At 43.3% G+C, this 23,320-nt stretch overlaps 1 protein-coding gene across 10 annotated transcripts in view; it reads right to left on the bottom strand.

The window, feature by feature from the left end:
- The window catches only part of ENOX1 (ecto-NOX disulfide-thiol exchanger 1), a 618,533-nt gene that overhangs the window by 123,757 nt on the left and 471,456 nt on the right, over positions 1-23,320 (bottom strand). For all 10 annotated transcript variants that reach the window (XM_036831995.1, XM_036831988.1, XM_036831989.1 and 7 more), the window contains 2 exons: positions 5,885-5,991; positions 1,854-1,971 (listed from right to left, as the gene is read on the bottom strand). In XM_036831995.1, the coding sequence (XP_036687890.1) occupies positions 1,854-1,971; positions 5,885-5,991 (225 nt within the window). The remainder of the gene's footprint in view (positions 1-1,853; positions 1,972-5,884; positions 5,992-23,320) is intronic.

Raw genomic sequence — 23,320 nt, 5'->3', positions numbered from 1 at the left:
GCTACAGTAATCAAAACAGTGTGGTATTGATACAGAAACAGACGTACAGATCAGTGGAACAGAATAGACAGCCCAGAAAGAAACCCACACACCTACAGTCAATCAACCTTTGACAAAGGAGGCAAGAATATAAAATGGGAAAAGACAGTCTCTTCAGCAAGTGGTGCTGGGAAAGTTGGACAGCTGCATGTAAATCAATGAAGTTAGAACACACCCTCACACCATACACAAAAATAAACTCAAAATGGCTTAAAGACTTAACTATAAGACATGACACTATAAAACTCCTAGGAGAGAACACAGGCAAAACATTCTCTGACATAAATCGTACCAATGTTTTCTTAGCTCAGTCTCCCAAAGCAATAGAAATAAAAACGAAGATAAACAAGTGGGACCTAATCAAACTTACAAGCTTTTGCATAGCAAAGTAAACCATAAAAAAAAATGAAAAGACAACCTATGGAATGGGAGAAAATATTTGTAAATGATGCGACTGACAAGGGCTTAATCTCCAAAATATACAAACAGCTCATACAACTCAACAACAATAAGAACAAACAACCCAATTGAAAAATGAACAGAAGACCTTAATAGACATTTCTCCAAAGAAGAAATACAGACAGCCAGTAGGCACATGAAAAGATGCTCAACATCACCAATTATTAGAGAGATGCAAATCAAAACTATAATGAGGTACCACCTCACACGGGTCAGAATGGCCATCATCAACAAATCTACAAATAACAAATGCTAGAGAGGATGTGGAGAAAAGGGAACCCTCCTACACTGTTGGTGGGAATGTAAGTCGGTGCAGCCACCATGGAAAACAGTATGGAGGTTCCTCAGAAAACTAAAAATGGAATTACCATATGATCCAGCAATCCCACTCCTGGGCATATATCCGGACAAAACTATAATTCAAAGAGAAACATGCACCCCTATGTTCAGAGCAGCACTATTCACAATAGCCAAGACATGGAACTGACCGGTCAACCTAACTGACCGCTCTGTAATCTTGATGACTTGACCATTTCCGAATCTTGATTTTGGCTTCTACTAACCAAACTAGCAAAGATCCTCTGTTCCTGGTCACCCAAAAAGGCCTGGGAGAGGTGAGGGTTTTATTCCCTTTTTGGCAAAGTTGGCAACTGTGGTTGTTCCCAGGCCCTTTAGGAAACACTCATTCCCTCAGACAAGCAGTCTCCCTTGGTGCCTCCTACGTTTGAGTGAGCACTTCTCCTGCTTGCTTTTACAACATCAAGGGAATTACATACAATTTGAGAAGAGAGTTTTACATCAACATCTCAGATTAGGCAGAGAATATCAATCAAGGTTCTCTCTAAGCTTCCCTCCTTTTTATAACTCAAGGATTGATGCCCCTTTCTTGGTACCAAATGGGATCATCCCTTTGATTACAGGTTAGGAACTAAAATTTATTGGAAAGCAGTATAATTCTCCAGCACATTGCTTCAGAGGCTAGAAAGCTTCTTTAGGGATTAAACATTTCCCATGTAAGAAGTACACTGACTGAAACCAAATTTTATCTGTATTTCAGCATCAATGGTGGCTCCCACACTCTGGAAAAGGATTTTTATGGGAACAGCAAATATCCCCAAAAATAAGTGTGGCCCCAGACCCACATCCAGAGAAACAACTGGAACAATTTAAATCATTATGTTCCCAAGAAGGAATTTCAAGTTCTATTAATACAAGGCAGAGTCACTCAAAGATGAAAGTTTAGTTGAACTCAAATAAAAATGAGTTATGTGGCCATTTCTCAATCTGTATGCCCCATCTAAGATTAGGAAGATCATTAAGGTATCTCACAGGGATGTGGCAGTTATCCACGTTACCTGATTCATCAACTCTCATTTTTTTAGTAGGGCTGTCACAGTTCTCATCATCCGACATTTCCATCTCTTCTTCTCGGCGGATGCCCATAAGCTGCTCACTCTGAGCGTTCCGGAGCTCCTGGAAGCAGAGGACCCATGGGCGTCAGAGTCAGCGACACATGACACACCTTTCCCAGTGGTCTCTCCGTGCGTTATGACTGACATAGGAATGTCTTCACCTCCCAATCACTGCCCGACCTAATCTAGAGTGAAGTTCTGAGGGGTCTGGGGTGTGGACCAATCGAGGGATTCGGTATCAGACTTGGGAAAAATTCCTGATCACCAATGGTGAGTCAAGGGCTCTTCAGCAAGTTATTTAATCTCTGAATTTCCTCATTTGTAAAAAGGGGGACAATAACGTCCACCTGGTAGGGCTGTCGTGAGGCTCCCACAGAAATGCCTATTACCAGAACTGGAACGTAGGGGGCGCTAGGAATGTGAGCAAGAGAATTTCTTAAAAGGCCGGTCTACCACTGACCCACTGTGTCACTTTAGGGATGTTTCTTCATCTTTCTTAGTGTCAATTCACTCACTGAGATAGTGTGACAAGGAGAGTTTTGCGGATAAAAAAGTTAATACATGTGAGATACTTAGCATCACGTGAGAGACTTGGTTCATTAAGTTGAAAATGTTGACCACTATTATTATTCATGCAAAATAGTGTCCCTGCATGTGTGTATGTGCCCATGTGTGATCACATACACACACACACTCACACACACACTTCAGATATCCAAATGGTGAAATTCAAATGATGTTGGAGGACAAAATAAAAACAGATGCCTTCTTTGTTGGTGTTTTACATTATCATGTGGGGTTTATTGTTTATGTTGTAATAGCTGTTTTAGCATCTCTTTAAGATCTAAGGGCCATTTCTTTCTCCACTTCCTAGAAAAGTGACTGCAATCAAGGTATTTAATTTCCTGAGCCTTTGTCTACTCACACATAAATGGGGTAGTAGTAATATAAGGCTGTTTGACTGCAAGAGTGTATGTGAAAACTCACTGTAAAAAGTAAAGAATTACACAATAAATTGTTTACTACTGTGCTTAAAAATCAGGACACTGTAATTGCCTACATTAAATAATTATATTATTATTTTGGATCAAGCTGTAAATTATATATTTGCAAATCCTTATCCATTCTGTTCTTTTATATGTTCTGTCCTCAAAAAAAACAAAAAACGGAGGGTAGGGTGGAAAGAGCTGCATTGTTGTTTTTCTCCCCATTTAAATTGGAGTCTCTAAAAAAAAGTCAAACAGTTAAAATAATTTCACTTTATAAAAAATCTATGAATAACAATAAAACTAAATTACAACACCTAATGTATTAATGGCATGACTTTAAACACAATTTAAAGTGCTCATTCGATGGATGGATGCATCTATATTATTCTGTTATAGGTGCTCTCAACTCTCTTCTCTCCTTAGCACACAGATTTTTAACTGTAGCACGATGGGAAGGGAATTCTGTATTGCTAACCACATTTGCGTGGTCAGCTCTGAACCCTGGGAACCACAATTGCAGAGACAAAGACAGGGAAGTCACCAAAGACAGGGAAAGGGGGAGGGCAGAAGGCAAGGTCCCTGGGACAGGGCCACCCATCACAGGGCAGTCCTGAGAGGCACCAGGATGACAGGCAGTGTCCCCTCACTTGACCATGCCACCTTGTAGAAAGAGGTGCCAATTCCGCCTCAAATAACACCATCGGGTCTTGGAGGCGGATGTCACATGTGATTAGTGGGGAAGTTTTTAGGTTGTGGACAACTAATCTTTCTACTGACAAAGAGCCCAATTTCCGAGGAGGTGGCCTGAAAATACTTGAAGCAAAGAAACTTCAGGTGGAAAGAATAAACGAGGCTAAAAGGACCTGTTGTTTAGTTCCTACAGTTAATGACAAACTGTCATACAGTAGCTGTTCTCGTGGGGAAGGGTGGCAGAAAGGAAAAAATTGGAGGAAAAAAAAAAAGCTGAGGCTGTTTCCACAGGGTGCCTCTGGTTCAGCAGTAAATCACTTGTACACTCTAATAAATCTGTAAAGGTGTTGCAGATAATTAACAGATGCTGTTCACAGGAACGTGGAAAAATCAAGCCAATTATCAAGCTCATATGCAACTGAGAAATCATCCACCATGTTAAATTGCCAACTGGTATTTAATCAATCGGGCAACATGTAGGAGAGAAAATCAAAGGTAATTTAGAATTCTATTTCCTACTATATCAGAAGAGGTGGTGGTGAGAGTGGCAGGGAGACACAAAGACCCTTTACAGAAGCATCTTTCTGGGCTGTGTCCCTTTCTACCTCCCAGTAGGGAGCAAAGCAAGCAGGCTTCCTTGGGACAAGGCTGGAAGCCTTCGCGTGTCCTGCTCAGCAAGGGAGGGGATGGCCCTGCACGGAGGAGGCAGGGCTGGGGGAACGGGATCCCACGTGGCAGGAAGCGTGATTTAGATCAGTAACGGATAGTTGCCGCCACTCCCAGATTAACGACAGCCTTTTTGATGCCCGGGTTTATTCAGCATCATGCCACCTGCCCTTCTCTTAACGTTTCTTTTAATCATGTCTGGTTTTATGTGAAGCCAAAAAAAAAAAACCAACAATTCATAGGCAGATCATTCCCAAATCTGAATCATAGTTTATGGATTCCAATTAGTGTTTCAGAACCTTCGATTCATGTATTTCATCACTGATTTTCGGGACACTTTCCTCATGAAAATCAACCTTGACATGGGGCTCAAGTCAGTGTCTGGGAGAGCACTGGGTAAGCATCCTTTGGTTTTCTGGTCTCCGAAGAATAAAAGAGAAATCCCACCTCTTGCATCAGTCACCAACCACCTTCTCGGTATTTGTGAACAAAATAAAAAATGTCCTTCTTAATAATAAATTACACTAGCCTTTTAAGTGTCCCATTATTGTGCAGTCATTCAGTACTCACCGTAATAACAGTGATAATAAAGAATTCACTTGGTATGCATACGGATGCTACATCAAGTGCCATTGCTATTCAACTGTAATTTAGCATTAGTTAATGGGCACTTAAAATGCTACCCAAATGGTTGATACTGCAGTACTTTGTGGTTCCTCAAACTCTACATAAAACACTTATTTTACAAGTGTGAGCCCAAATCATTAAATTAATAAACCTTACCTTCTATAAGTTTGGGATTTGGAAAGAGGGGATTATCATTTAGAGAACTTTAATATTAACATGCTAGAGACGGAGAGGCATCCAAATGAAAAACATTCTCTCATTAAAAAAAAAAAAAAGCAGCAAACAAAGACAGTATACTTACTTTTAAATTACAGGTTCAAAGCGTACACTACACTGAGGAGTTAAAAATAACAGCTGGACCACCAATGACTAATGACACAATCGGGTCCTTCCGGGTGGCAGCGAAGGTTTAGTTCTGAACTCTTGCCTTGGGGTAGATACTCACACTTCACACATGCATTGATGCAGAGGGGTGGACAGGGCTAGCTTGGACATTCACTTCCCTGAGGAAATTTGCTCTGGGGAGAGGTCTGATAGGACCTGCTGGCTAGCACAGGGGACGAAGACATTGCTTAGGATGAGAAGATATGGATGAAAGGCATACTTGCCATTTCTAGCCAAAGAGCAAACAGTCACCATCATGTTGTAGAACACTGAAAAAAAACTCAGTAATTTAAAAACTAGTTTTCTATTTTACGTTACACTTTGTTTCCTTTTTTTGCACAGTGATTAGGCCAAGTGTCTTAGCTTATTTCTGAGCTCTTTGCTATGAATGGGAGAGATGCTTTTCTCCCCTTTGCAGGGGAGAAAAGCACTCTGTCCTCTAAGCATTAAGTCAGCTGCTTTTCTGGATAAGGAACAAATCTGAGCTGCATTTGGAGCCAACAGTGAGGGCAGGATGACTGCCCACTGGAACAAAAACCATCGTGGCTGCAGCCACACTATTCCCTGCCAATCCAGCTGTGTGATGGTGGTTAAAAAAGTAATAATAAAATCACCAACCTCAGAATGCTTTCGCCAAATGTCTATGTTCTTGCGCTGAGCTTTCGAGAAATGGTCCCAAGCTTTTTGTCTGGTAGAAGCGTTGAAAACGGCCACAATCTGCTCAACTTTGGTGAACAAGGAAGTCAAACAAGACAAGTAATTTATGTTGTGATCACTATAGGGAAGCAAAGCAAAGACACTAGGAGTCTATGGATGATGTCGCAGCAGAAATAACATCATCAATATCCATCCAATTTGTGCCTTTTTGTACTTACATTTTAGCAAGGTTGGGGAGGTCTCCCTTCATGTCTGTCTCCATAACTTTAGGTTAAAACAAATTCTAAATATGACTGGGAAAAGTTCATGGACATCTGCTTCCAAGCATTTGTTAGCTCTTGTCTAAAAATATGACTTGGTACATCTATACACCTAGATCTACAGATATACAGGCACTGGTGTTGACACACAAATATAGATATACAGATCAAGTAATGCCTGGATTGGGGCCTTAGAAGTAAAGCCCGGGGGCAGTGGCTGAATGAGGAAGAGCCAAACACATCTCTTTTTCGCTTTTGGTCTCCATCTCAAGGACCCCAGTGCAGCCCGCTGAAGACATTACCGTGTCCAAGTTCCAAGTTGGGGCAATGAGTAGTTGTGTCATATCTCCCTTCAGTCTCAAGGCCATTGTTACTCCTTGGTCCCCTTTTCTCCCCCTGTTGCACCCATTATAGCCAGCCCTCCAGCCCTCTGGCAGAAAATGGGAGCCACTGCCTTCACCTCAAGACAGACCAAGGCTCACCCAACCAGCAGCACCGCATGCAGATCTTATTTCAACACCATATGGCGTCCTTCGTAGTTCATCATGGCCACATACCATTCTCTGTTACTCCATTTTCACTTTCATAAGGCTCTCTCCTCCCTCTGGCTCCCGACCCCTGGAAGTTCTAACACTTTGACTTAATTTAGCACTTCTATGGCTTCCAGGGGAGGTGCTATGTCCATGATCAATGTTGAAGGGTGGTGAACAAACGTAGATGTAGGGAAAGGGATGGGCTCTTAGTAGTGGATGTGAGAGGCGGGGTCAACCAACTGCAGATTCAATCTTGCGTAAGCAGTTATTGATCTAGTAAGCACAGGATTAAGGAAATTACAGCACTGAATGAACCATATGATTAAACCTGAACTCCTAAATATTTAGTTAGGAAGGCACAGTCAAAATGAGCTTCTTAGCGATGCTAATGCTCTACTTAACATAAATCTTTCTAAAGTGATTCCCAAGGCTCTGTTCTAAAAAAGGGCATCAAAGCTCTTCCAAATCTTCCAGGTGTCCAAGGAGTGTCAAAGAGTAATAGAATAATCCCCACAGAGGAGCAACACCTGGTGCCCCAATTTCAAAAATTAGTCCATAAAATAAACAAGTGTGTGATGGAGGAAAGGAAGAAAGCAGATTCCCTTCACTTACTACACGGTAAATATCTTCTAATGCTAATAAGCAACTACTTCTCAATCTATGGGTGATTTTCACAGCGGCTTTTACATGGACTGTTTTCTAACTCAAGAAGGTCGCAACTCCAAATCTCCTTATTTATCAAACTTGATCATCATGTCTCCTGATGAACTTGTTGCACTCGCCTGTAACAGGAGGATTTAAGCTAAGCTCGCGCTGCCCTTGAGCGCGTGCAGGTCCCCTCTCCTGCCTCACCTGGAGGAAGTAACGCTGCCATACTAGTCACAATGAGTTGCTCCCGGTGCTGACTTTCCCCTGACCACCCACCCCCAGGGCTCTGCTCGGATGCACTGCCCATGGCTGGCCAAGGAGAACTGGTTCAGCCCCACTGCCTGGGCTTCCTATGGCTTTGCCTGCAGGGAGGCTGGGATCATCTGGGGCCTCCAGATGCCTGCTGCACGGGCAGCACAGAGCATTCGGCCCAAAATGCCCATGGTGGAATCCACTGTCTGATGAGACTATCTGGCGGGGGTGGTGATCATGCGATTGTTAAAGAGTAATGGGTCTCATTGCTTTTAATAGTAGACCTCTTTGATCAGCATCACTTAGAAGAGTAAGACCTGTGGTGTCCTGACACCAGGCCTGAGGAGAGAGGACAGGAAGGGTCGAGGCTGAGTTATCTGGGTGATAGAAGTCAAAATTCTGCCATCAATCAGAGAAGGCTGTTAATAAAGGGGATACACTAAAGAGAAAATTATGTGGTCATACATGCATGTGTGGAGTGGGAGGAAGGTAAGAGAGACCAGTAACGCACTTGGAGGAGTACAGAAGGGAAGGTACTTAGAAGAAAGATTCTGCACAGGCTCAAGGGTAAAAATGGATCCCCTAATATCTACTCAAGGCATGTACTCTTGTAGATAGTCCCTGTTTGAGGATAAATGCCTCAGTTATTTAGAACATGTTATCACCATATCCCAGGGTTTAAGTTCCATTCATTCATTCATTCATTCATTCATTGAGAAAACATCTGAGATCCTCCTAGTCACCAGGCATTTGACTGATTGCTAGAAATACATGATTAAGACAGAGTCCATGCCCTTGATGAGACCATGGTCTCTAGGGAGCAAGAAAGACAAGCAGATAATTATCCTATGCAAGAGAGGTATGGATGACAGCTATGGGGACACAATAGCTAACTCAGTAGATGGAGTCAGGGAACACCCCCAAAGAAAACAACATTTGCTAAGTCTTAAATGATGAATCAATGCTTGCCCAGTAGAGAAGGCAGGGGCGGCCGGTTCAGAGGTGGGCATGGAATTGTGAAAGGACTTTGTGTGAAAGTAGGGGATAGGGCTAAAGCTGGGTGGGAAGAAGTCAGGAAGGACCGTGTATGCCAAGTCAGACTGTGACTTTATACTGTAGGCTAGAGGAGGCATATCCGAGTAGGATTTGTTTGGGAGAGATGATGAAGGCTTGAATTAAGACAGAGCACTGGAATGGAGGGAGGAGCAAGGAGTCGACAGGACACGATGGCTGACTTGCTGTGAGGCTGGAGAGAAGAGAGACCAGGATGACTCAAACCTGAGAAGTACATCAGAGACCAAGAGCACAGGTGGAGGTCTGAGAAAGAAGATAAGGAGTTTACTTCTGGACGGGCTGAATTTGAGATGCCTGAAGGTCATCCAGAGGGAGCCAGAATACATACAGGAGGTTCAGAAAGAAGTCAGAATTCAGAGGTTTATCTTGAATTTTCTGGGCCATTCTCAATTTCATGTAATTGTATTCTTTTCAACAGCATAATTAATTAAAAGCAAAACTAAATGTGATTACTTTTATACTTCTTTTCTTAAGTTTTATACTTTCCCCCCACATATTAACAAGTTAAAAAAACCCTCAACCTCCAAAAACAAAAACCCTGTAACTCAGGCTTAGGTTTAAAAAATACTCGCACAGTATTTCTATGGCCCAGTTGACTTCTCTCATTTCTGTTCAGACTGCCCCTGAATCAGCCATTCGTCTTGCAAATGAAAGATCTTGGGCACACAAAAGGACTCAGCAGAGTGCTAGGATCTGCAGGAATTCATCATCATTAGTGAAAAACTACCTCAAAGAGTATGCCGTAATGAATGTGATTCAAAGACGGCATGTTTTTAAAACCATAAATCAGGACGACCACTAGGATTGGTGTCCCAGGGAAAGACCATCCTCTCTTCACTGTCTGCAGCAGGAAACACCAAAGAGCAAGTCCTTGAATCCGACTACCACTCACTACTTCTCCAGTATAACTCATACTGCTTATTCTATACACAGTAAAACTACAGGTAGTTACTAAGTGGAATCTTTAACACTCTACTTCACCGCTCAGAGAAGACAGAAATAGTAAACAAGATGGCACTGGCCTTTGTTCAAAAAGGCAGCGTGCAGACGTTGAGCTGAGAGCAGAGCAGATTCACATCAACCGCCACCGGGGCCTTCACCACCCAGGGGTCTGCAGAGTGGTGGCTGCAGGGCCCCATAGGAGCCTATAGCAATTAGAATACTTCAGCATTTTGGAAGTGTTAACAACAGAAAGGGCGCTCCGTAAGAGAATTAATATTTACCCTTCACACCTTGCAAACCGCCCTCCCACAATTCTATGTATTAACTTTGCCTAAATTAGGTTATTGGAGAGAAATGAAAAAATTCAAAGTGACTGATTTTTCTAAAGTATGCTTGCATGTCCATCTTAGGTGTCACAGTAGAGTCCCTAGTGCATTTCCAGCAGGTATAAGTGAACATTAGCGGAGGATAAATAGAGCTTTGAGCAAATTGCTAATCACTCTTGGCAGAGACAAACCTCTTGTTAAAAGATCAACTGAGGTATATTAAAATTTTTGAAGTTTATTTCAGCAAAAATGGATTCCAGTCGAGCGGCACCAAACTGGAAGTGTTTAGGAGGGCACCATTGACAGGAGTTGGGGAGAGACTTACAGGGAAAAGGCAGAACCAAAGCAAGGAGATTATTGTTTGGTTGTCTCTCAAAGCCTAGTTGGTTATTTGTGATTGGCTGTCCTTAGGTTTCCATTTCTTAACCTTGAGGCATTTACAGGCTTAGGTTTTGGTTTGCACACTTAGGCCACCGCGACATTAGAGCCTCCTCTAATGGCCTCTGTGTTTAATTAATTGAACACCCTACTAGTGATTATTCATTCTCTTATACACATAACGTGCACACATGTGTATAAATTCTTCAGCATTTCAACAAAAAATCCTTAAGACTAGGTAATTTAACAACCTTTTTGTTTTGTACTTTCCCCTCACCTCAAAATGTCTGGACATCTGCTGACTTCAGAACAGACTTCTTACATGAGAGAGAACTTTATCAATTATCTTGAGAAGCACTTGTCTTCAGTCTTCTCAGAAAAGACAAGCTCAGAACAGGACATTCTGGGTAAACACCCAGAAACAGAACACACTCAAACAAGCTCCCTGGGAAGGAGCCGGGCACCAAGCACAAAACCTCAGACTTCTGGGGGGACACGAGGCTCCTGATTCTTGAGCTCTGGGCAGAAAAGCTTTGGAAGCAATGAAAGAGAAAGGTTAGGTTCCTCCAAAGAACAAACCCAGACCTTTTCCTCCACGTGCTCCTGAGTGCGTGTCTTGAGTCCCCACACCTCCTGCATCTTTTGTTCCAGCTAAGCAGCTGTGAAAGAGCTTTCAATCCATTTAGTCTCCCAAATATCAGGAGAAACCGATTAAGTCCTTACAGGCAGTAGGCCTGCCTAAATAGAGCACCTCAAACAAATCTTCCAAGCTGAATTTTTGTTTTTAATGTTATCTAGGCTCCTGATAGAGCCTTAGCTCTGTGGGGTTCAGAGGAAATCTTATTTTCCTTTAAGGGATAACATTTTCCCAAATCCTCTGTGAAGAGCTCCTAAGAGATTTTCAAAGGCGTGTAACAAATGAAAGAGCCGAGTTCCCCCACTAGCGTTTTAGTGTTGTTTTTAAATACCAACAGCTAGGGTGGGATTGATGAGCCTTGGCCCTGGATTGCAGAATTATAACAGAGAATGGAGTAAGTGATTTGGGCCCTCTGGATGCCCAGAGGAGTGAGACAAAGCCAGAGGAAGGAGCAGTTAGTGCTGAACACGACAGGGGAAGCTGCTAGAGTGATTCCCAGAGAGATTCCTGTGCCCTCACTTGTGTTCTGGGTCCTCACTCAGGAGCCAGTCAGTCTGGCGGGAAGCCCAGGAAACAGCATTAACTCCATCAAGCCCATACATTAAGGAGGCATGGACCAGAATTTCAAGTCAAGGAGGAAAAAGGGCATTATGGGGTTTTTGTCTTGAGATGAGTAAAAAGAGCCATGCTGTGTAACCCTGTGAATCCATTCCAGCCCTGGTAAACCTGAGGCCAAAACGCCACCAGCAGGCACCACGGTTCTGAACTTCCTGGTGAGATGAGGCCAGAAATCTGGTTCTTTTGGGGAATGGGGCGCAGATAGGAAGAAAAACATGTTGATCAAAGTATACAAAAAGAAACAGGGTGCTTTTGGCAAATTTTAAGCAAGCAGGAAATGGTGACATTGTTCCAATAAATGGTAAGATGTTAGGCAGACAGTGACTTTTGAAGCTCTGTATAGTATAAATCCCAATACACTTCAGGGAACTGTAGATACCCTTATTAATGCATCTGTTCAAATATTCTGGAAAGTAATGGAACAAAAATCCATGAAGCTATTATAATTTTAATGGTTCCTTACAATATATAGCATCTATTAGGCTTTTTAAAATCCAATCAATCACCCTGTCTGGATTATCCCTATTGACTAAATGAAAGTAATATACGTATATAAGAAAAAAATGAATAAAATGAAAAGTAAAAGTCTATCTTCCCATCCTGACTACCGCTCATCCAGTGTCTCTCTTTAAAGGTAACCACTGTTAACAGAGTATCCATCCAAAGAAAAAGTTATACATACAGTATACTATGTGTAACCTTGTTTTACTTACATAAAGTGCTACTATTGATATATACACTGTGCTGTATTTTGCTCTTTTTTACTTAAAGTATCTTGGAAATCTAGTCTTACGTGTATTATCAGTAAGGCTGCAGTGAACATCGTCAGACATATTTTCTGACACATTCTTACCTAAATATCTTTATAAGAAATTCTTAGCAGTGGAAAAAATACATAAAAGAGTGTATGAATTTTTAATTTTTGAGAGCTATCGCCAAGTCGCACTCCCATTTTATGCCCACAAGTGTTTTTCAGATTGTTCTCCTATCCCTTGTCAACAGCTGGTAATCAAATGTTAAATTTTGCCATTCCTGATCAATGAGAAAAGGCCTGAATTACATGATGACCAATTCTCTGAACCCGAGCTATCCACATCTGCAGTTTCCACTGTGAATCACGGAACGAAGTCCACAGACTCATCAGAACTGCCCTTTTTATCAGTATCTGGCTTGTTGTGAAGACCGATCACCCAGCAGGAAGGGAAGAGACCTGGTTTCTGGGTATCCCTTCTCCTCTGTGACCCTCAAAATGGTGACCCTGCTTTCCTCTGGGTCACCATCAACTCCATGAGTGGTGCTAGGAAAATTAGGTAACAGTACTTACTGGGCCAGGCACTATGCTTGATGATTGAAAACAGTGGTTTTCAAAGTGTGGATCCTGGGCCTGCATCATGGGCGTCATTTGGGAACTTATTAAAATGCAAGTAGCCCCTAGACCTACTGCGCAGAAACTCTGGGGGGTGGGGTCCAGCAGATTCTTTTTCTAAAAACATCTTTCCCAGTTTTATTGAGATAGATATAACTGACATACAGCACTGTGTAAGCTGAAGGTGCGCAGCATAATGATTTGCAGTATGTACGTACCATGAAATGATTACCACAAGGTTAGTTAATATCTGTCATCTCACATGGTTACAAGTTTTTTTTCTCGAGATGAAAATTTTTAAGGTTTACTGTCTTAACAACTTTCAAATACACAATACAGTATTGTTAACTATTGCTGTTGGGCCGTGCATTTCATCTCCGGGAATTACTTATTTTATAACTAGAAGTTTGTCTCTTGCCCTCCTTCACCCGTTCCCTGCACCCCCCAACCTCTGCCTCTGGCAACCACCGATCCAGCAGAGTCTGTTCTTCCAAGGTCCCCGGGTCATTCCAACGCATAATGAAGTTTGAGAACCTCTTACTTAAAACATTACCTCATTTAAATTCCCCAACAATGATCTGAGGCAGGTGCTCTTATCATGCCCATTTCACTGAGAAAGAAACTGAGATTCACAGGGAGGGTATCATTACCAGTCATATACTTAGCAAGTGGTGAAGCTGGGAATGGAAAATAGCACCTGTGCAACTGCAAATCGTGCATTTATACCCATCTGAATATGCATTTGTACTATGGGCCAAAGTCTCATGGACACTGGGGAGCATACCATGCCAGACCTTGCACTAGGCACTGGGGACAAAAAGATCCAGAGATGCTGTTGGTCCTTGCAGCCCCGGAGAATCCCAGTATGAGAACTGCCAAGAGGGAGGATGCAGAGAGCGCCAAGGCGGGCAGGAAAGGCTTTAACAACGGCTGGTCCAAAACGTTAAGGTGAGCAGAATTTTCTACTCAAAGAAGACAATTATTTGCGGCTGTGATGGGGCAGGAAGCTGCACTGAGCCCTCTCCAAAAGGGTACTGAGGAACGTGAAAGACAGCAAGGAAGAATCCCAGGGTCTGGCAAGAGGGCCCCTGCTCACCTGTCTACCAGACTGCAACCGACTCCGTTCGGGGTGCGCGCTCAGCACACGCTTTCATCTAAAATCCGTGCTGTCCTACTTTTGCTTATCGCTGTTGTTGAATAAAAGCCTCAGCAGGGGAAGCTTGAGGTGGGGCTGAGGGAGAGCTTTTAGGGGTCGAGGACTCGCACAGGGTTTCGGGGGGCACGTGGGCGGGCAGGGAGGGTCATGCAGCCTGCATTTCTGAGGCCGTAGCTCCACCTCTAAGCAGCTGTGTGGCCTGCAAAACCTCCACCTGTTTGAATCCCAAGGTCAAGGGGGGGTCAGTCCTGAATATCCTTCCTACCTCTGCCATCCCATGGCACAGGGGTCTGCGAACTCTCTGTGAAGGAACAGACAGGATATATTTTTGGCTTTGCGGATCACACGGCTACCTGCTAGAGCACGGGTCTGCACACCTAAGCAGTCTGTCTCCTTAACTAGATGTTCTCTCACGTTGTCTGTGGCTACTCTGTCACGAGTCTCCCTGGACATTGTTCTTTTGTTTGAGCACAAATACTCATCGGTACTTCTTCTTCAGTTGCACAGAGAGTCAAGAACACATCATATCTGCCTTCAAGAAACTTTCCTGACACCTCACTTTTCCTCGGATGTAGCTTGAAAGTGTCCTGGCTTTGAAAGGTTTTCATGAAAGATTTTTTTTTTTTTTTTTTTTTTTACATGTGATTCCTTCCAAAGTAGCTCAGAGACTGTTTCCTCACACGAGCCTCCGCCCCCTCCCCCTGATACTGGGCAGTGGCTTTTTTCCCAAGTCCCTACAACTGGGCTGGGATCAAGGTAGCAAGGTTTTCTTCCTTAGCTCCCAGGAGTTACGTATTTCCTGAACTTCTGTGTTTCACTCAACATATATATGGTAATTATTGAAATCTAGCCTTCTACAATGCTTTATTGTTCCAGAGTATAAGACTTAATTTCTCTCTCATATTTTGCTATCATTAAATTTTAAAAGAAATGCAAATATCAATAGTGTATTACTTGGCTCAGTCACATATATATATAGAGAGAGAGCCAGAGAGAGAACCCAGATATATATATATATGCAGGCTGAAAGCCGATACCAAAAAAAGCTCAACTCGGTTCTGTCGGGCTTCCAGCATCTTCTGCTATCAGTTTTGCTGTCCTATGAAATAGAAAATTCTGTGCTCATCCTTGATTTGGAAGTTTTTATAAAAGGTATTTTCTCTGGACATTTTGTCCCTGAGAACAAAAAGGTATTTTTTTTTTTAATGAAAATTATGTTTGCAGCACTTAAAACACTGACGAACACAGCCATCTGTATAATTCTGAGGAGAAACAGAAGACCTGCCGAGTCACTAAGGCGGTCATGGGGAATTTTTTTCCCATGCATGCACGATAGCGATGACGACCACAGACATGGGAAAACATTTTAACACGTCATAAAATTCTTTTTCGACGGCAGGGACACGGGAGCCAAATTTCCCCTAGCGGAAATTAAAAAACAAAGAGTTTAGCTGAGATGTTCCTAAGAAGAAAATGATTTCAGAAAGAGCTTTTCAGGCAGGAGAAATGTGGACGAGGGTGCCAATCTGCCTGAAACGGGGGTCGAAGTTCACAGGGAGATCAGACGCCCCTCACATTTCACTCCAGCACTCAGTGCTCTACCTGGCACTTAATAGGGACCCAATAAATACTGTGGATGAGTTTCATCATTCATTCAAACGCCTGAGGCTTTCACGATTTTAGTCAAGAAAACAGATGAGGACGTGGCAGAGGAGATGCAAGATGCAGCCTCTCTGACATGAGTTTTGGTGCATCTGCAGCACCAGCAGGAGGCCACACACACTCTCAGGGGGCAGAAATGGCTTAAAACTTACAGTACTGCCCGGAGATGTAACCTCCGCAGCCAGGCAGAGTCGGGACGGGCACAGAGAATGTCATCTGATCCCCTGTTCTATGATCAGCTCCGGAGTTACTGACATCCCAGCAGGTACTTGTTGTTTGTAGACATTCAGAGATGTTCAAGGGCCGAAGTTGTTGATACGATAAGGACAGCTGAATTTTCAGAGTGGGAAGAGAGCCTAGGAGACTGTCTGGTCAAACCCTTTCACCACAGAGATGAGAAAACAAAGACTTAAGGAGCTTCAAGGCCTTTCCTAAAGTCACCTGGCTAATTTATGGTCAAGCTGGGATCAAAACCAGGATGTCTTGGTGCCTGGTCAAAAGTCTCTCCACTGTTGGCCTTTTTCGAGATCTAAGATGAGGTTGATGCCATTTCCTATCATAAACGCACAAAACAAGTCTGCATGATAGTTCTAACCTTCCCAATCTCCAGGTTAAAATAACATCAATGACAGCGCTCTAATACTACTTCTGCAAAATTCTCAACTGAAGTATATTCTATGTATTTCACTTTTAAGGAGAATGGTATATTAGATCAAAGGCAGTTAAGATCAGTTTACCCCCAAAACCAACATTTAGAATGTGTTTCGCAGTTATTAGGTTCCAGCCCAATTTCCAATACTACTTTCATTTCCACCTGTGACATATGATCAACAACCAATATTTGTATACTGAGGTGCTTACAAGAATGTTGCCTGAAAGTGGTGCAGTGAGGCGGGAAAAGAGAACAGCAAACGGTCTCTGTCTCCGCTTAGCCTAAAATCTTGCTGGAGGAAAAAACCAAAACCCCAGACCTGATGCTTAAAAGAATAATCAAATGCCCAAGTAGACAGTACCGACAAGCGCTACAGAGGGGAGGAGAAAGGGAGGTGATAATGCGTAGAATAGACAGAAAAGATTCATGGAGGAGGTGTGATAGGAGCTTCGGTTCTGGCCAGGGGAGGAGGGGAAACGCTTCCGACAAGGGATGGGGAGGAAGTACGAGTGCGGAGGGGGGAAAGAGGGCCGTGCTAGAGGCAAAGACTTTGTTTTCCGACCAGGTGGCGGCTCTTATATTCAGTGTGATGCCAGCACACTTCTTCACACCCACCTGTAAACTATAAACTTATACTTATCCTCCTCTGATCATTTTCATTTTTCATAAACACACACGCACACAGAGAAAGCGAACTGTCCAAGGAGCCAAGAGTCCTGGGTTCTAATCTGCCCATAAATTGCTAAATAACAGGGGCCTATTAGGGCTGCTCTTGGGACCTCAGTTTCCTCCTCTATAAAATGAAGGGGCTTGGGCCAACGAGGGTCTGAGGTCCCCTCCAGCTCTGACACTCAACAATATCTAGTTTTCCATCCTGCTCATACTTATGGCACATAATCTTAAATTAATATGACTAAGTCCTTCTCCATCACCTTCTGCTTCCCGTTTGCCTTTTCCCCACTTTGCTCCCTTCCCTCTCTCCTCTCTTACCAGGAAGTGTGCTGGGAAATTACCAGAGTGGGACGATCATGGAGTGTTTAAATTTTCATCAGATGCGTGTGTGTTGTAACAAGGCATGGACAACTGATCGACCTGGCATGCACATTAATAACTGAGTGTTGTGGAACATGCTTCCTCAACGTTATAAATAGCTCTTCTCTGAGCTTTGAAATGACAAGCTTTGCTCATAACTGAAAACCTGAATGTGGGCAGGCCTATGGGGAGTTCCTCTGACATATAAATGTTTAAAAAGCAAGGAAGATCAAAACCCGAAAGTCTCTCAGTTGGGAAACTTGGGGGAGTTTCTGCCCAATGGATAGGTTGAGAGGTGACATAAAGATGAGATAAGGATGATAATGAGAATAAAATGACATAAGAATGAGATGATTCACCAGTACTGAATTTTTTTTTCCTTTCTTTATATATAGTGAATGAGATCTATCCAGCTGGCCCAGAAAAGGAAGGGAAAGCCCTAGGTGCCCCACCAGTTTAAAGGATGCTCTCATCTAACATCTTTGAAAACTGCACATCCGTCATCACAGGTGAAAAATGATCCAAAGTAGAATGGATGCCATACTCCCCAAACTCTTGGTTGGGTTTAGTTGCGCCCTTTGACACTTTATGCCAAGGCTCAGATGGAAACAATGCCTATTTGGTTATATTTACATAGCCCATCCTGGGGTGAAGGCCAGAGATAGGAAGAAGGTTACAACTTAAACAAATGTTGGCAGAACTGAACACCAACAAAGTTAGAAGGTAACTGCTGGCATTTGATGTAGACCTTGAAATAAATCTCAACCTTTAAATTATTCATGGCTCTTGGGTTTTTTTTTCCCTTTGAACAAATGCTGTTTGTTCAAATATGAAAGCAAGGATAAGCAAGGCAAGGAGATATGTGCATTTAATCCATTTTAATGGACTAACATGCAATGGAATTTCCCTTCTCCTGGTCAACCAGTTGGCTATTTCCAACAAAATCTATACAGGGACCCACACTTTTACTGCACTCGGCGCTTTGTAATGTACCTGAATTTTCCTGGAAGTTGTTCAGTGGGCCTTCTCTTCAGGACACCAGGCCAGCCCCACTTGCTGTAATAAACTAGTCCAATAATAGACCTGCTTCCAAACTGCCTATGAACGACTCCCTGAGACTGACTTTCTAATGGAGAGGCTGCCATGGAATGCTAGGAGCATAACATTGACATTGTGGGGATCTTTTACGTGGGAGGGAGCAACTGTCAAATAACCAGGAGATTTCCAGCCACTGTGGAGAAAGAAAGCTGAGATGTCATTCCCGAATCCCAGTGCTTTACAATCCTTATCTAATTCTAAAAGAGAACGCCAAATGTGATTCCTGTGGTGTTTGCCAGAAATATTAAAGCCAATAAATAGGGGTATGACTGGTTCTACTTTTGGAAAATATGGCAAGTATGTCGATCGCTGTGGACTTCCGCAGCTATTATTTTAGAGGCAGCTCCGTGTATGGACACCAAACTCACCCTGAAGCCATCTGGGGAAGCAGAAAATGCGGTGGAGACAACCAAACATAACTCCACCAGACATGAAATGAGATATATTTCAAAATTCAAAGGATGAGGAAATGTACACACACCTACCAGGCTAGTCAGGTTATTGCTAATATTTTTCTGGTGTATTTCATGTTAGAATTTGGTTCCCCTTTGCATGTGGGGAATTGTCGTCTTTGTAAAAGCGCATAAAAACGAATGGAAAATTCTGAGATTGCTCAGTGAGCTATGCAACGTTCCCGTTCTACCTCACAGGCTTAACTCCAGCTGAGGCTCACATTGAAAGTATGTGCCATCTTCAAGTCATCCTGAAGGGTCCTGGCTATTGAGGATTCACACGAAGGCCCCTCAGGCCCTCTGCGGCTGGGGCGTGTACCCCTTGGACAGCTCTGGGGGCTGTCAAGTTCAGCTGGGGTTTTCACAATCCCTGTTGATATCTGCTGGCTGCTGAAATACTTCCCAGAATCAAATTACAGGGTTAAGGGGGGAATCTCTCAAACAGTAATAGGGAGATGGGGAAGGTACAGGTTGCCAGACAGTGACAACTGGGGAGATGTCAACATGAACTTTTGTGTTTATTCTTCTACCCCAACTCTCCTAACATCCTCTAGCCTGTTACCAAGTGTCTGGTAAAATATAGCAGTTTCCAACAAAAGCATAGCTGGTGAGCTCCTTCTTCAACTTGTTTGATTACACATGCAAGGTGAAACTCTGTTATCCACAGACAGTGCTAACACCGATGCCAAACTGTTCTACAAGGTTCCTGGAAACTTCTGAGCTTACTGTTTCAGGCTTACTTCCTGCCTTCCTTCCAATGTACTCATTCATTCACTCACTCATCCCCCAAATATTTGTTGCATATTTCCATGTTCCAGGCACTTGATATATATCAATGACTAGGAGAGAGGTGTCCTTTTCTTTGTGACGTTTATTATAATAAACCAAAACCAGACAATTCATTAAGTCATACCCATTTGGATAAGTGCCCTGAGGAACCTGAAGAGATGCAGGAATGGCGAGCCTGCTTGGAGAGGATGGGTCAGGAAGGCCTCTCTGAAAGGGTGGCCTTACAGCCAAGACCTAAAGGATGAGAGGGATGGAAGCATGCAGAGTACAGGGAAGAGACCATCAGACAGAGGGAACAGATGTGCAAAGGCTCGGAGGTGGGAGGTAGCTTTGACGGGCTCAGCAGGAAAAAGGCCAGTGGAAATGATGCCTTATGAGGTGAGGGAGAGCTGACGTTGAAGAAGCAAGCACGGACAGCTTGAGGCTCGGGAGGATGAATGTCATTGTAAGTGCAATGGGAATCTACTCAAGGGATTTAAGTGGGGAAGACGTGCTCTGAATTATGTCAGACAACGTGTGAAAAATAGATTGAGCTGGAGGAAAGGCGGAAAGGGAGGAATTACACGTGGCAGAAACTGCAAAATGTCTCTCTGTAGCCATTCTCCCCTCCTTCCTAACTCAGAGAACTCCAGTTTTATTCTGGAGAACAATGGGCCCAGTCAAAAAAGTATATTTCCCATTTTCCTTATAGCTCGGCATGGCCACATGTAGTAATTCTGCACAACAAGACATAAATAGAAGCCTACTGGGGATCTTTGGGCAAGTTTGCTTTCCTGCTCTAAAGGTGCAACCCCTTCCTCTTCCTTTCTTCCTCTCCTTTTTCTTATGTGATTCCAGCTTGTAAAAACAAGATGTGATGGCAGGAGCAACAGCAGCCCTCTTAGACAACTATCTAAGAAGGTTAATATTGATAGTATCACAGAAACCTCAGGCCTGACAGCCTTAAACCACTGAACCAGGGCCAACAAATCTGGATTTCACTGTGTATAAAAAGAAAAGGCTCCATTTGTTAAGATAAAGTTTGGTTGGGTTTTCTATTACTTACAGGTGGACACCATATTTAACTGACATACCAGGCTCTTATCATCGTTCAGGCAGCCTGCACTTGAATGGTGGCAGTGAAAATGAATAAAAGTGGGTCAATTTTGAATGTTGAAACAATGGGATTTCCTGCTGTCCTATATGTGGGCTTTGGTGGTGGGGGATGGTGGGTGTGAAAATTACTTACAAGATTTTGGTCTGCGAATTTATTAAAATGGGAAGGAAAAAACCAAAGAAGGACAGGTTTGAAGGTTAAAAGCAAGAATTTAATTTTTGATATTTTATAGGTGAGGTACCTAAGTGTTATCTATGATAGTAATCTCCATTCTTGTGGTTTCCATGAGGTGGGATCTTCCTCCAAAATTCCTGGCCCTACTCTAGCCCTTCATTCTCTTCTTTTTCAGGGAGCAAGTGAACAAGCCTGCCTGTACAGGCTGAACAACGCAGGTTTGAACTGCGCAGGTCCACTTATGTATACTACAATACTGCATCATCCATGCTTGGTTGAATGTGCGGATATGGAACTGAGGACAGGGAGGGCCGACTATAAAGTTATACTCGGATTTTTCATCCTGCAGAGGGTCCAAGCCCCTAACCCCTGCGCGTTGTTCGAGGGTCACCTGTACTCATTCCCGTCTGCTTCTCCACGTGTGATGTGGTACATATGGATACAGACTCCACAGGAAGAAGCCTGTGGTCCTCGGAGCTGCCTGTGGCTGGATGCTCAACCCCCAGGTCCAGCATCAGGAACCCCATCATCGCTGCAGATCTCAACCCCATTATCCAATTCTGCTTTTATCAGGAGTAAAACAATGATGCTTGTATCCCCACGTGCTGGACTTCTTTGTCTATCTCTCAGTGTTTTACACTTAGGTTGGCTTCTACCTGTATAATATCAGACACATCCCATTCTTTCAGCCACATGATGGGGGGCTTGTTTTTAACAAGTGCTTCTTTCAACAGGTATTGCAAGAAAAAAACTAAAATCCCTCCCCTATTCTAATGTGTGGCTGCCTTCCTTTCTTCCTTGTGAGAGTCAAGGATTGAGTCTTCCCTGCCCAGTCGGACTGTAAACCGCACAGAAATGAGGATTTATTTAAACCTGACGCTAGTGAGCAAAAGGTAATCAGTGATCATTCTACTGTTCAGGCAGTGGGCTTCTTGCCATAACTTTGTAGGAACTGTATTATTAGAATGGTGTGGCCTTTCCCTCTCTCCCTTTTCTCTGCTATCAATCCACCCTACCCCACCTACTAATCAATTCTCTGCTTCCCTCCTTTAAAAGGTGGTCTGGGTGTTAGTGGACTTTAGCCTAGCCCTAGTAACCCCAACTTCAGAACTGCTGGGCATACACAGTCGGGTAAAAGGTCATTGCTCGCCACCAGGGAATCTAGGTAAGGTGGTCTGACAATGGTCTCTATGTCTCTATCAGATTCAGCAGTTCCGTTTTTCCTTTTTTTTTTTTTTTTTTTTCCTACAAAGACAGGGTGTCCCAGGTTGGTCTCATACTGGATATTTGGTCACTTATCAGAGTTTATGTTTGGGAGCTTCCTTATGTGACATTTTACGCTGTGGCAAAAATGGTCTTTTGACAACAAAGTCATATAAAACACATTTACAGTTAAGACTCTGGTTTTTCATCCCCTCCTCTCTTTCCATCCTAATGGATACCTTATGGCTGGGGTTTACACTGATGAAAGAGGTGATGGGCGTTTTGGCACATTATGTCATTGAAAATAATACTTATTCTCAGAATGAATATGTAAATTGCATATATTGCCATCCCGTGTAGGGTCCTGCACCTGGTGTGGAATGGAGCGCGGCACGGTTACAAGTGTCATTTAATAGCTTTTACCAAGCAAGGGCACAGCAGCAGCTGTGAGGCATGATGCCACTGTGACATTAACTACAGACACAGAGCGCCCATAAAAGAATATATGTCCTTTGTTTTGAATAGAGCCCTGGGTAATTTCCCTAACTACTGTTCTATGAGAAAGCCCCGTTTACACCCTTTCATCAATTTAGGATCTGGACGTGAAAAATCACCGGCATCCAGTGGTTCAGGCAATTTGCTTTCCAAATGAATAAAGGACAAAAAATAATACTGCAGAAAAATCTCTACTCATGAGTTGCCTGTGTTGACAGCCAAGGCTCACCTCAAATAAAGGATCCTGAGGAGGAGTCTTTCTGACCTTCTTTCTAAACAGAGCCCAAGGACAATGCGTGACAGTGTATTCAGGGGCTGCTTCTACTCTTGACACGGGGAGGATGTGTGGGTCTGGGTCTCACCCACAGGTGAGGGTGGCCACCCTGCAGGGGCGGTGTGAACTGTAGTGGGTCCAGCAGGCACCGAAGCATCTGTCTGCCCCGCCCTGGGGGCCAGGCCGGGTGTTCTGCGGAAAAGCTACAGAAATGCTGCTCACCTTGAGAAGTAAGCTCTCAGGGCGGGGTCCGTGTTCCTCCAAGTTGCCACAGGACATG

This window comes from Balaenoptera musculus, chromosome 18, assembly GCF_009873245.2.
Source record: "Balaenoptera musculus isolate JJ_BM4_2016_0621 chromosome 18, mBalMus1.pri.v3, whole genome shotgun sequence".
Classification (NCBI taxonomy): Eukaryota; Metazoa; Chordata; class Mammalia; order Artiodactyla; family Balaenopteridae; genus Balaenoptera; species Balaenoptera musculus.
Note: the sequence above shows the minus strand (reverse complement) of the source record. Positions and strands in the feature narration are given on the sequence as shown.